Here is a 14369-nt window from a genome sequence, read left to right as displayed (position 1 = left end):
TCGGGAGGCTGAGGCAGGAGAATGGCGTGAACCTGGGTGGCGGAGCTTGCAGTGAGCCGAGATGGTGCCACTGCACTCCAGCGTGGGCAACAGAGTGAGACTCCGTCTCAAAAAAAAAAAAAAAAAAAGAAATGTAGAAGAGAAGATGTAAATACAGACAAAAATATAAATTTTAGTATTTACAGCTTGTGAATTTTGTGTATTAAGAAATCTTTCTCTGCATATTTATTTTTTTACCAGAAAATAAACATCAATTTTATTAATATAATAGCAACAGAAGGGCTTCCAATTTCTCAGAAGGAAAATAACATGAAACCAGCACCGCCTGGTAAGTGTTACAAGATTAAATGTCCACATTTCTTGATCTGATAGCTTCCCACCACACACCAAAGGTTTTTCAAAGATAACTTCCACAAGAGCTGCTACAAGAACACGTTTTTCACTGGGCATAGCTTCACAGTCAACTCCTCAAGCAGAAGACTGAAATATTATCTCTTTTTAGAAGATATTGTTTTAGAGTGAACATATCAATATGGAGAACAGAGCTTTGCTTCTCAAGTTCAAAAAAACCCATGAAAGAATCTATCAATTTTTCTCTGATAACAGTGTACCAGAGTGCTCTGTGGAGAATTCTTTTCCATCCCCACCACACATCTGGGTGAAGAGAGAGGAAGGAGTGGCAAGGTGCTGGTACACTAGCAGGCACTTCTGTTGATGCTCTGGGCTCCACTCCCTTTCTGCTGGTAGTAGTAGCTGTCTTTTTTGCCGGCTGCAGCAACTTGATGTGGAGGAGGAAGAGGCCAACCAACAATCACCTCTTGCCACCCTTCTTGAAGTCATCACCTCTTGAAGTCAATCACCTCTTCTTGAAGTCATATTTTTTGCGTTCATAGAAGAGGTCTTAGAGATCCCCAAATTGGCAATCTTTGGGCAGACATCTCTATTCTTCTCCTGAATGGTGAGCTCCTTACAATAATAGGCATCAGAGACCCTAGGACCTCCACAGATCACACAGTGCCCCTGGTAAGATCTATATTTACATTCATCACCTATGCACACCTGCACACCAGGGTGCAAGGATGCACCTATAGGAGTCACGAATCACACACTTGCCATCACATTTTTCACATAGCAGCCTGCTTGCAGCAAACGATCAAATCCAGATGATGTTTAGCCATAGCTCCCACGTCTCGCATATATTGAAGTAAATTTATTTTTTTATTTTGTATTTTTTATTTTTTATTTTTTATTTATTTTTTTTTTTTGAGACGGAGTCTCGCTCTGTCGCCCAGGCTGGAGTGCAGTGGAGCAGTCTTGGCTCACTGCAAGCTCCGCCTCCCGGGTTCACGCCATTCTCCTGCCTCAGCCTCTCCGAGTAGCTGGGACTACAGGCGCCTGCCACCACGCCCGGCTAATTTTTTGTATTTTTAGTAGAGACGGGGTTTCACCGTGGTCTCGATCTCCTGACCTTGTGATCCGCCCGCGTCGGCCTCCCAAAGTGCTGGGATTACAAGCGTGAGCCACCGCGCCTGGCCTTTTTTTTTTTTTTTTTTTTGAGACGGAGTCTCGCTCTGTCACCCAGGCTGGAGTGCAGTGGCGCGATCTCGGCTCACTGCAAGCTCCGCCTCCCGGGTTCACGCCATTCTCCTGCCTCAGCCTCTCCGAGTAGCTGGGACTACAGGCGCCCGCCACCTCGCCCGGCTAATTTTTTGTATTTTTAGTAGAGACGGGGTTTCACCGTGTTAGCCAGGATGGTCTCGATCTCCTGACATCGTGATCCGCCCGCCTCAGCCTCCCAAAGTGCTGGGATTACAGGCGTGAGCCACCGCGCCCGGCTTTTTTTTTTTTTTTTTTTTTGAGACAGAGTCTCTCTCTGTCGCCCAGGCTGGAGTGCAGTGGTGCGATCTCGGCTCGCTGCAAGCTCCGCCTCCCGGGTTCACGCCATTCTCCTGCCTCAGCCTCTCCGAGTAGCTGGGACTACAGGCGCCCGCCACCACGCCCGGCTAATTTTTTGTATTTTTAGTAGAGACGGGGTTTCACCGTGGTCTCGATCTCCTGACCTCGTGATCCGTCCGCCTCGGCCTCCCAAAGTGCTGGGATTACAAGCGTGAGCCACTGCGCCTGGCCTATTGAAGTAAATTTATAATTTTACCTTTTAGATATTAACTTTTTTCTTTTTCTTTTCTTTTTTTTTTTGAGATGGAGTCTCGCTCTGTCACCCACGCTGGAGTGCCATGGTGCAATCTCGGCCCACTGCAACCTCCGCCTCCCAGATTCAAGCAATTCTCCTGCCTCAGCCTCCCAAGTAGCTGGGATTACAGGCATGCACCACCACACCCGGCTAATTTTTGTATTTTTAGTAGAGACGGGGTTTCACCATGTTGGCCAGGCTGGTCTCGAACTCCTGACCTTGTGATCCGCCCACCTTGGCCTCCCAAAGTTCAGGGATTACAGGCGTGAGCCACTGCACCTGGCTGTTTTTTTTTTTTTTTTTTTTTTGAGACAGGGTCTCATTCTGTCACCCAGGTTAGAGTGTAGTGGCATTATCTCTCAGCTCACTGCAACCTCTACCTCCTGGGCTCAGGTGATCCTCCCGCCTCAGCTTCCAGAGTAGGTAGAACTCTAGGCTGGTGCCACCATGCCCAGCTAATTTTTGTATTTTTAGTAGAGACGGGGTCTCGCCATGTTGCTCAGGGTGTTCTCGAACTCCTGGGCTCAAGCAATCCTCCCACTTCAACCTCCCAAATTGTTGGGACTGCAGGCTTGAGCCACCACTCCCAGGCTTTCCCATCACCATGTGTCAAGAAATCAAGCATTTCCTAAGCACCAGCTGATAACAGCTGCTAGGTAGGCTTATCACACTTCTACAGATTCGGCTAATAAAGAGACAATGAGCCCTAAAAGATTCAGACAATGTGTTACTTATACAGACTGCAAGAGCAATCAGCATGGTTTTAGCTCTGTGCAACCCCAGTTCCACAGAAAAATATTGAACCAGAGGGCCAAGCAACAGACAACAGGAGTAGTAGGTCACTACGTTGCTGAAGAGCCGACTCTACAATGCAACTAAGTGGTCTTATAGACTTCCACTGTACCTTAAAAGAGATTAAGGTGGAAAATCTCATGCTTCATTGGAACCAGAAAATTAAATGAAAAACTGCTCATAGCAGCCTCCCACAAGATAGGGAGTCTCTCACAAGATAAGGAGAGAGAACAGAAATATCTTTGTGACAGCTCTTTAGAAGACTCTATCTTTCCATGTTCTAGGCAAGTTTTGGGTCAGAATGTGGTTGCATGTTGCATATAAGGTCTATGAGGAGATGTGCAAGATCTCTAGGATTCCATAGCAGAGCTATTCCTCTAAACCATTAATTGCTGGATTTTGAACTTTAGCAAATACTTATTCTGACCACTCTGGTCATGATGTACTTCACATCACTTTTTATAATAAAAAGTGTTTCTGCAGTAGGTTTGCCAATATTGTTTAGAATTTTTACAAGTATATTATAAGTCTGATTACCCTGTAATTCTTTTCTCATACTTTCCTTTTCTGGCTTTGTTAACAAGGTTACATGGTAGCCTGATGAAATGAGGTGGGGACTTTCACCTGTCTTTCCAGACTTTGAAACTTTGATTTTGTTAAAGATGAGATTTATTTATTTATTTATTATTTATTTATTTAGAGATGGAATTTTGCTCATTGCCCAGGCTGGACTGCAATGGTGCAATCTTGGTTCACTGCAACCTCTGCCTCCCGGGTTCAAGTGACTCTCCTGCCTCAGCCTCTTGAGTAGCTGGGATTACAGACATGGGCCACCACGCCCAGCTAATTTTGTATTTTTAGTAGAGACGGGGTTTCACTATGTTGGTTAGGCTGGTCTCGAACTCCTGACCTCAGGTGATCCACCTGCCTTGGCCTCCCAAAGTGCTGGGATTAGAGGTGTTGAACAACCATGCCCGGCCTGAGAATTATTATTCTTTTTTGAGTGGTAAAATTCAATAGTAGAATCATATGGTCGCCATGTTTTTCTTTGTTGGAAGATTTTTAATGCAAATTAAAATTTTGAGTTATGGAACTGTTCACATTTCTTATTACTTATTGGGTCTTTTACAGTATGTTGCATTTCTAGTTATTTGTTCACTTCATTCAAATTTGCAATTTTATCATGTTTTTTTTTTTGAGACAGAGTGTCATTCTGTCATCCAGGCTGGAATGCAGTGGCGTGATCTTGGCTCACTACAACCTCCGCTTCCCAGGTTCAAGCGATTCTCCTGCCTCAGCCTCCCGAGTAGCTGGGATTACAGATGTGTGCCACCATGCCTGGCTAATTTTTGTATTTTTTGTAGAGACGGGGTTTTGCCATGTTGATCAGGCTGGACTCAAACTCCCGACCTGAAGCCATCATCTGCCTGCCTCCGCCTCCCAAAGTGCTCGGATTACAGGTGTGAGCCACCGTGCCCAGCCTATCATGAGTTTTTCATAATATCCTTTTATTACCAGTTCAAACAGCGACTGTATCTGCATATCTACTCTAAAAAAATTTTAACTTAATTTTATTTTTGAAGCAAAATCTTCCTCTGTTGCCCAGGCTGGGGTGCAGTACAGTGATTTTGGCTTATGGTAGCCTCTGCCTTCTATTCTCAAATGATCCTCCCACCTCCCCCTCCTGAATAGCTGAACTACAGGCCTATGCCACCACAGTGGGCTAATTTTTCCAAATCTTTTGTAGAGATGAGGTATATTGCCCAGGCTGGTCTCAAACTCCTGGGCTCAAGCAATCCTCCCACCTTGGCATCCCCAAAGTAGTGGAATTACAGGTGTGAGCCACCATGCCCGGCCTTTTTTATTTTTAATGTTTTTCACTCTTTTCCTCTTCTTTCTTGATCAATCTTGCTAAGGTTTATACATTTCATTAAGGTTTTCAATGAGCCAAATTTTGGTTTATTCATTTGCTTTATCATGTGTTTCCTATTTTATTATTTTCTGCTTTATTATTTCCCTCCTTTGCAGTTATGATTTTCTAACCTAAAAAAATGGATGCTTAGCTCATTAGTATTCAGCCTTTCTTCTCTCATATGAACTTAATGGTCACTGAGCACCCACAATTTCTGATACATGCTATATGATTGTTCACGTAGGGAAAAATACCTAATTATAGTGGATCCAGGAGAGATTGAGAATAGAGGAAATGGAAATAGAAAGTAAAGACTAATTTCAGGCTGGGTGAGGTGGCTCACACCTGTAATCCCAGCACTTTAGGAGGCCGAGGCAGGCGAATCACTAGAGGTCAGGAGTTCGAGACCAGCCTGGCCAACATGGTGAAACCCCCGTCTCTACTAAGAAAAACACAAAAATTAGCCTGGTGTGTTGGTATGCACCTGTAATCCCAGCTACTCAGGAGGCTGAGGCAGGAGAATCTCTTGAACCTGGAAGGCGGAGGTTGCAGTGAGCTATCATGCCACTGCACTCCAGCCTGGGTGACAGAGCAAGACTCTGTCTCAAAAAAAAAAGAAAAGAAAAGAAAGTAAAGACTAATTTTTGAAGTTTTTATGGAAGGGAGAGTAGAGAAAAGTGGCAGTAGCTGGAGAATGATGTGTGATCAAGGGAGAATGATCAGCCAAATCCATTAAATATTAATGAGCTGCAAACCATTCAAGTCACACATCTATTCTTACAGAATTAGCAGACATTCTGCTTAGAATAAATGAGATACCTTTGTGCATATTTAAGTTGTTAGCCATTTAGTTCCTCACACCATATCGTGACTGCGTTTCATCCTCCAACTCCAGCTCAAGGTATAGGCAACAGCAGTGTAAATTCAGAGTTAGCGTGAGCGTGTGTATTTTGTATATCTCTTGCTAAAAAAAGTAGCTCAAATTTACTGGCATCTTATTTAGACAGTCAAAATATATGTGTGTATGTGTATGTGTGTGTGTGTGTGCATGTGTAAACAATGTGTGCAATGTGTGCTTGTATATTTGTGGGTACACAATTTGAGAATAGCATTGAGTAGTAAGAGACAGGGCTAGACAGGAAATCAGATCACAAAGTCACTTACTAAGAAGGTTAAATTGTATCAAGTATGTGACATTTCTTAGTGTGAGAGATAAGATTATAGTCTAGACTCTTGATAAGCTCACCAAGGTCTAGTAGCAAGTAAGGCTCAGCTCATGGGACCTTGCAAAAAGAGTCCCGGAAAGGGAAATAAAGGCTTTCCCAGACGAAATAAACCTCAGAGAATTTTTTACCAGAAGACCTATTATTAAACAATGGCTAACAGGCTAAAGGGAGTTTCCAAAGAGAAAGGAAACTATAACCTAAGGATGCTGAGACCTCAGGAAGAAAGAAAGAAAAATAGAATGATTATGACAGAGGTAAATATATTAAACTAAGCTTCTCTTCATGCTTTTTAAAGGTACTATTTGAGAGTTGAAGCCAAATTTATATCATCTAACACGGTGCTCAGTGTATGTAGAGAAACTGCTTAAAACATTTATATTTATTTAACAGGTAGAGAGAGTCAAGTGATCTAAATGAAAGTGAGGTACTTCACTTGAGGTGCTAAAATGTTGCTTAGTAATAGACTGTGATATGGTACATATGTATATACTAACACCTAGAGCAAGTCCATAAAAAATAAGACATATTTGGCCGGACAAGGTAGCTCGCCCCTGTAATCCCAGCACTTTGCAAAGCTAAGGCAGGAGGATTGCTTGAGCCCAGGAGTTAAGAGACCAGCGTGAGCAACATGTCAAAACCTCGTTTCTACCAAAACAAACAAACAAACAACAACAGCAACAAAAGTAATTAGCTGGATGTGGTGGCATGCGCCTGTAGTCCTAGCTACTCGGGAGGCTGAGGGGGGAGGATCACTTGAGCTCAGGAGGAGGTTGAGGCTCTAGTCGTGCCGTGATAGTGCCACTGCTCTCCAGCCTGGGTGACAGAGCAAGACTGTCTCAAAAAATAAAAATAAAAAGAGAACTATATTCAGGAAGACTATTGACATATCAAAATGGAATTTTTATTTTTTCTTGAGACGGAGTCTCGCTCTGTCGCCCAGGCTGGAGTGCAGTGGCGCAATCTCGGCTCACTGCAAGCTCCACCTCTCAGGTTCACGCCATTCTCCTGCCTCAGCCTCCCGAGTGGCTGGGACTACAGGCGCCCGCCACGGCGCCCTACTAATTTTTTGTATTTTTAGTAGAGACGGGGTTTCACCGTGTTAGCCAAGATGGTCTCGATCTCCTGACCTCGTGATCCGCCCGCCTCAGCCTCCCAAAGTGCTAGGATTACAGGCATGAGCCACTGTGCCCGGCCTCAAAATGGAATTTTAAAAAACTTTCAAGTGACTCACCAAAAGGTAAGAGGCAGGGAGCAGAAGGACAAAAAGTGGAACAAGCAAACATAAACTAAATAATAAAATGGCACACTTATGCCTTAACATATCAATAATTACTTTCAAAGTAAATAATGTCTAACCATTAATAATTAAGGCTGGGTGCAGTGTCTCACAGCTGGGTGTGGTGGCTCACACCTGTAATCTCAGCACTTTGGGAGGCCGAGGCGGGTGGATCACCTGAGGTTAGGAGTTCGAGACCAGCTTGCCCAACATGGTGAAACCCCATCTCTACTAAAAATACAAAAATTACCTGGGCGTGGTGGCAGGCACCTGTAATCCCAGCTACTTGGGAGGCTGAGGCAGGAGAATCACTTGAAGCTGGGAGGCGGAGGTTGCAGTCAGCCAAGATTACACCACTTCACTCCAGCCTGGGTGACAGAGCGAGACTCCATCTCAAAAAAAAAAAAAAAAAAAAGGAATGTGTAGTGGCTCACACCTGTAAAATCCCAGCACTTTGGGAGGCTGAGGCGGGTGGATCACCTGAGGTCAGGAGTTCGAGACCAGCCTGGCCAACATGGTAAAAAGCCATCTCTACTAAAAACTCAAAATTATCCGGGCACAGTGGCACATGCCTGTAATCTCAGTTACTCAGGAGGCTGAGGTGGGAGAATCGCTTGAACCCGGGAGGCGGAGGTTGCAGTGAGCTGAGCTCACGCCACTGCACTCCAGTCTGGGCGACAAGAGTGAAACTCCATCTCAAAACAAACAAACAAACAAAAAATTAAAACACAGATAAAAACACATGACCCAAGTATATGCAATCTACATGAAACTCACTTCAAGCATAATGAATGCAGCTTGAAAATAAAAGAATAGAAAATGACAGTTATGTAAACATTAAAAAGCAGGAATGGCTAGGCTATATCAATATCACATAAAGTAGAATACAGAGCAAAGAAAATTACTAGGGACTAGGAGTGACATTATGTAATCAGAAAAAGATCAATTAGCCAAAAAGAAATGGTGACCCTAAATGTGTAAGCACCAAACAACACAGTCTCAAAATACATAAAAACTGAGCAGGGTGTGGCTGGACACGGTGGCTCATGCCTATAATCCCAGCACTTTGGGAGTCCAAGGCTGGTGGATCACCTGAGGTCAGGAGTTCGAGACCAGCCTGGCCAACATGGTGAAATTCTGTATCTACTAAAAATAGAAAAAAAAACAGGGAGTGGTGGTGGGCACCTGTAATCACAGCTACTGAGAAGGCTGAGGCAGAAGAATTGCTTGAACCCGGAGATGGCAGTTGCCGTGAGCCAACGCCATTGCACTCCAGCCTGGGCAACACGGTGAGACTCTGTCTCAACAACAACAACAACAAAAAAACTGATCTTGCTGAAAGGAGAAATAGATAATTCTGTATGGGTAGTTTATTGAGGTTAGTGGCTTTTTATGGTTGTCTTGGACAGATGCCACAACAACAACAAAAAAAGAGCCAAACACATTCAAAGCAAGCAGAAAGATGGAAATCATAAAGATAAAACCATACATCGATAAAATAGAAAACAAAAAACAACAAAGAAACAAAAAGCTGGTTCTTAAAAAAAGTAATGAAATTGATAAACTTCTAGCAAGACTGACAAAGATTAAAAAGAGAGAAGACATAAATCACCACTATGAGGAATCAAACTGAAGATATCATTACATATCCTGCAGCTATTAAAAAGATAATTCAGGAAATACTACAAAAACTTTATGTTCACAAATTCAGCAACATGGAAGAAGTGAACAAATTCCTCAAAATTCAAAAGCCACGCAAAACGCAATCAAGATTAAATAGATAATCTGAATAGCCCCATAACCATTAAAGAAATATCTCCAGGCTTGGACATTTTTACTGGAGACTTGCACAAAACATTTAAATAAAAATTAACGTCATTCTGAGCTTAGATGCAAAAATCCTTAATAAAATATTAGCAAACCAAATTCAACAATGAATAAGAATTATACACTGACCAAGTGGGATTTATTCAGGCATGCAAGGTTTGTTTAACCTTTGGAAACTAATCAATGTAATCCACCGTATCAATAGGGTAAAGAAGAAAATCTTATGATGATATAAATTGATGCAGAAAAAGCATTTGATAAAATCTACCCACCCATTCATGACAAAAATTTAAAAAAATCAATCTCTCAGCATATTAGGATAGAGGGGAATATAATCTTTATTTTCTTTAAGAGATGGAGTCTTGCAGCCCAGCTTCGGGTGCAGTGGTTCGATCACAGCTCACTGCAGCCTTGATCAACTGAGCTAAGTGATCCTCCTGCCTCAGCTTCCCAAGTAGCTGGGACCACAGGCATGCACCACCATGCTCAGCTAATTTTCTTTTCTTCGAGATGGAGTTTAGCTCTTTCGCCCAGGCTGGAGTGCAGTGGTGCGATCTCGGCTCACATCAACTTCTACCTGCCGTGTTCAAGTGATTCTCTTGCCTAAGCCTCCCGAGTAGCTGGAATTATAGGTGTCCACCACCATGCCTGGCTAATTTTTGTATTTTTAGTAGATATGGGGTTTCACCATGTTGCCCAGGCTGGTCTCAAACTCCTGACCTCAGGTGATCCACCCACCTTGGTCTCCCAAAGTGTTGGGATTACAAGCTTGAGCCACCGCACCCAGTCTCATGCTTAGCTAACTTTATTATACAGATGGAGTCTCCTTGTATTGTCCAGGCTGGTCTCAAACTCCTGGCCTCAAGCAATCCTCCCACTTCAGTCTCCCAAAGTGCTGAGGTTACAGGTGTGTGGGGAAGAGATGGGGGATTCACCATGTTGGTAGAGATGGGGATTCACCATGTTGCCCAGGCTGATCTTCAGCTCCTGAGCTCAGGCAATCCACCTGCCTCAGCCTTCCAAATTGCTGGGATTACAGTTATGAGTCACCACACCTGGCAGAATTCTTAATGTATTGCTAATTTTGGTCCACATTCTAATTTGCTGCAATTAGTTTTTGGAGGAAAAAAAATCGTGTGTCAGGCCCACTGCTTTATATGAATACTTAACTATCCCATGGTACACTCCTACAGGCTGTGGGCCCTGTATAGTGAACCACCCAAGAAATCAGCTCCTTTTTTGCAGAAAGGGCCACATGAAATATATCTTTCCTATCCTGTTAAAGAGGCACTTCGAGGCGTTACGGCTTATAGAGAAGAACCTTTGTACTTCGACGAAGATGAACGTGAATGAGTATGGCAGATTCAAGGCATAAGACAGGTCTTAAGATGTAATTGTCCTTACTTCATCAGTTACCCTAGTATGTTTGCAGATTTGTCTTTTTTTCACTCATAAATTCTATTTTTATATTAAAAGAATCTATAATCTGAGACTGAACTCACTTTTTTAGTTATCTATATTTTGATCTTTTTAATTATACACATCTATTTGCAAAAGTAGAGTTGTCAAATGTATCCTTTTTTTATTTTATGTCTTTGGAATTCAGGTGACATTTAAAAAGGTCTTTCCATCTCTCGGATTATAAATGCAAAGCATTATATAGTATCACTACGTAACCAAATCCTCAGTAGATGACACCTTATATTACTCATTCACACAAAGGCTTAAAAGGGCACTGATTGTCAACAAGGGATGATTTTGCCACCCAGGAGACATTTGGTTATGTCTGGAGACAATTTTGGTCAACACCACTGGGGATGTGCTGACATCTAGTGGGTAGAGGCCGGTAATACTGCTAAACCTCCTACAATGCACAAGGTAGCCCCTTCCCCCTACCCCAACAGAGAGTTATCCAGCCAAAAATGTCATATATGGATGAGGTTGAGAAGATCTACCATGAACCATTTCTCCTCTGTGACTGTTCAGATCCCCACTGTTTCAGGATATGTATATCATAGAACACTGAAAAGATTGAGGGAGGTGGAAAAGAAAGAAAAAAGCAGGAACTGGATAAAGAAATTTTGGTAAATTGGAGAAAACCCTTTTACTTCATTTGTACTGTCCTTAATTCAGTACCTATAATTCAGCTCCCAAAACTCAAATTTAACAAACACCATTTTATAGAATACATCAGAAAAACAAAAAGAAAAAAAATCCTGACAAACATTGGCATACTTCCTAAGAGACAAAAGCATGAAGAAGAGACTAATTATTATGTAAATGCCTTTATTTGAACTACTACATTGCTACCAGATTACATCACTTTTCAGAGTTAGAGTAACATAATACCTTGGAAACTATAGCAAACAGCTTGACAAAGCAAGAGTACATTAATTCCTACATATATACTTTTATTTTTAGTGACCACATTTCTTTGTTTGAGGTGTAAAATTAAAAAATATATTGTACACTTAGCATACTTGGCCTACCAAATCCCGTCTAAGTTCTGAGCACACTCTCTCCTCAAAAGTATCATATTCAACAGCATTTTAAATTTAGAGAGAGAGTTTGATGATACAGGTTTCAAAACAAATAAGCATGTATTGAACCAAGTGATTTAAGACAAAATATTTCAATTGTTTACAGCTTGGGTATGAGAGGGAAGATGTAAATTTAAGGTACATTTTTCTTCTAGCTACGATGTATGTTTTACTTACTTGAAGACCCCTTAAAAAAAGTAGCAAAATCAGCAGTCTTGTTTAATGTAATCAAAATATTCTTAAATGTACAAAAAAGGATCATGTAGAAAGAATACTGTAAAAAGATACTGATCTTAAGAATAAAAGAATAAGAAAAGCTTCTATTACATTCTGCACAGCCAGTTACTTCGGCAAATTTTCAGTACTACAAAGATAAGCAAAGGATACTCATATCCAAATACCCTCTGACCATAGTTCTCAAATAAGAACTAGCATACTGGATGGAAAGCAAAATTACTGTCTAATAATATTCATATCCCATCATCTAAGCGAGTCCCAAGAGAGGGACATTCTAAGAGGGCAAAAGATAACAGAGCGAGAAATAACATACAGCAATGGGAAATGTCAAGGGCAGCATTCTAGGAGGAGAGAGTAAAATGTTTTGGCTATGAGCACATTTCAGGCGTGCCTGACAAATCCAACTCTGACTATGGGAAAGAGGAGTTGTTTTTCTTAAACCCTTTCCCCTGAGAGCTGTCATGATGAGCTAGTCCTGTTAATCAAAATGAAAAGTCCTTTGAATGGCCAAGAGTTCCTTAAGCCATAAGCACTTCACCTGGAAATAGCTGACCTGCGAATCATGCACCTGGGAGCAAGGCTGTTTTATTCAGATTGGTTATTTTACACTCTCTTCATTCCCCTGCCCATCAAACATGCAAACACAGTCATGACCATCTTGGGCTTTACTTCCACAAGGTCTTCAGGGAGAGCGTACACTCTGGCTCCGATTCTTCTAGCCATTGACACTGCATACCTATTTTAGGGGGAAACAAAATCCGGATGAAATTCTTGTCAGTTAAGGACACCACATAAGACATCTATTTCCTCATATATAATTATTATGCTGGGACGCAAAAATTCCATATTGATAGTTCCAATTAGAACAGTTTTGCTTTTTGTTTTCTTTTGATTTGGGTTTTGATTTCACTTTGAAGTTACAGTAGGTTTTTAAGCTCTATTATTTGGGGCCAATAATATTTATTCACTCTTTTTCTCCAATGTGAGGTGAGAATTAAGCTTGAAGCACCAACTTTATATATATAATTACCTAGGCGGTCTATACAATCCATGTTAATATTCTCATTGCTCATATAATAACACACACTCAAGTGATCTTAGAGATATGAGGTGGAAAATCATGCTAGATGTAAAACCCAAGTTGTTAGGCAGATGCAATGAATCCTTCCAAATATTCATGAGAGGGGAGACAGTCTACATGGTACATGGACAGAGTGGCTGGACCAAAAACTCGAAAAGGTAGACAAAGGAAGGGACAGAAGAACTGAGATGTCCAGGTAGGGAAATTTTCAAGAACACATCTCAACTAATCCATGAAGCATTTCTAGGGTGTGTTGGAACCAGAATCTTTAAAGATAATTAAATCATCGAGTTTCTAGAAAAAGATTTCAAGAGTTCTTGATATACTGTGGATATTAGACCTTTGTCATATCTGCTTGAAATATTTTTCAAGGAAAAAAGAAATAATGTGCCTAACTCCAAAGTTTCGCAGGACTGTGGATGGATTTTCAATGTCTAACTAGTAAAGTTTTCATGGGTCACCCATGAAGCCAGGTCACACTCTAGGTCTTTGGTGAAGAAGAAAATAGGCTGGTGGAAAAGACCTTCTGAATATTGTTGAAATGCAAGAAACTTTCAAGGCATAGTCTTCTGTGGAGGGCTAGCAAGCATTCTGTTGATATGGGAACTGACGAAAATAAATTCAACAAATGTAGTAAGAATGATCTATGTATAGTAAAAGAGACATAAGTGGATAATGTGTTTTTTAAAAAAAGAATGAGACAGACAGATGAACACCCTAAGCTCCTATTTTTCTTGTTGTAAAGTTTTACCTGATTTGCATTAAAATACATGCTACATTATTTCTGTAATCCACTGAAGCAACAACTGACTAAGCACCTAGTAGGCCAAGCACAAGGCTAGGCTCTTATAATTTTAAAAAATTTAATCTTTATAAAATCTAAGGTAAGTATTATTGCCTCCAGTTTACTGATGAGGAATCTGAGGCTCCAAGAGGTTTCTCCCAAGGTGACACCACTCTTAAATGGCAGAACCTGAATTAGAATTCAGATCTGTCCAGCTGCAAAGCTGCGTTCTTTTCATACTATTAGCAGTCTCCCTTACTTGGCATTATTGTGTTTGTCATCTTCTGTTAGATTGCCACTCTTCACAAGGTCATAGTTTATACAGCCTGGCTGGATGGCATCAATTAAATCCACAACTGCCAAACTGGAGCTGATCGTCTTGTCCTAGTGTGAAAGGAGAACAAATCTGAGAATTTTGATACATACAAATTAACATGTGCTTACTTATATCAAGTGCCAAAAACAAAGCCCAGTGAATTCGTAAAGAATTGTGCCATTAGCCC

General features: G+C 41.5%; 1 protein-coding gene and 1 pseudogene across 8 annotated transcripts in view; both read right to left on the bottom strand.

Annotated features, from left to right (window-relative positions):
• Window positions 1-856: 856 nt before the first annotated feature.
• LOC129476484 (PHD finger-like domain-containing protein 5A) lies at window positions 857-1178 on the bottom strand (annotated as a pseudogene).
• Window positions 1179-11493: 10315 nt separating this feature from the next.
• The window catches only part of PLS3 (plastin 3), a 90763-nt gene continuing 87887 nt past the window's right edge, over window positions 11494-14369 (bottom strand). For all 8 annotated transcript variants that reach the window (XM_055269504.2, XM_055269508.2, XM_055269505.2 and 5 more), the window contains 2 exons: window positions 14126-14250; window positions 11494-12737 (listed from right to left, as the gene is read on the bottom strand). In XM_055269504.2, coding sequence (XP_055125479.1) covers window positions 12605-12737; window positions 14126-14250 — 258 coding nt within the window. In that variant the 3' untranslated portion in view covers window positions 11494-12604. The remainder of the gene's footprint in view (window positions 12738-14125; window positions 14251-14369) is intronic.

Source organism: Symphalangus syndactylus, chromosome X (genome assembly GCF_028878055.3).
Source record: "Symphalangus syndactylus isolate Jambi chromosome X, NHGRI_mSymSyn1-v2.1_pri, whole genome shotgun sequence".
NCBI lineage: Eukaryota > Metazoa > Chordata > Mammalia > Primates > Hylobatidae > Symphalangus > Symphalangus syndactylus.
Note: the sequence above shows the minus strand (reverse complement) of the source record. Positions and strands in the feature narration are given on the sequence as shown.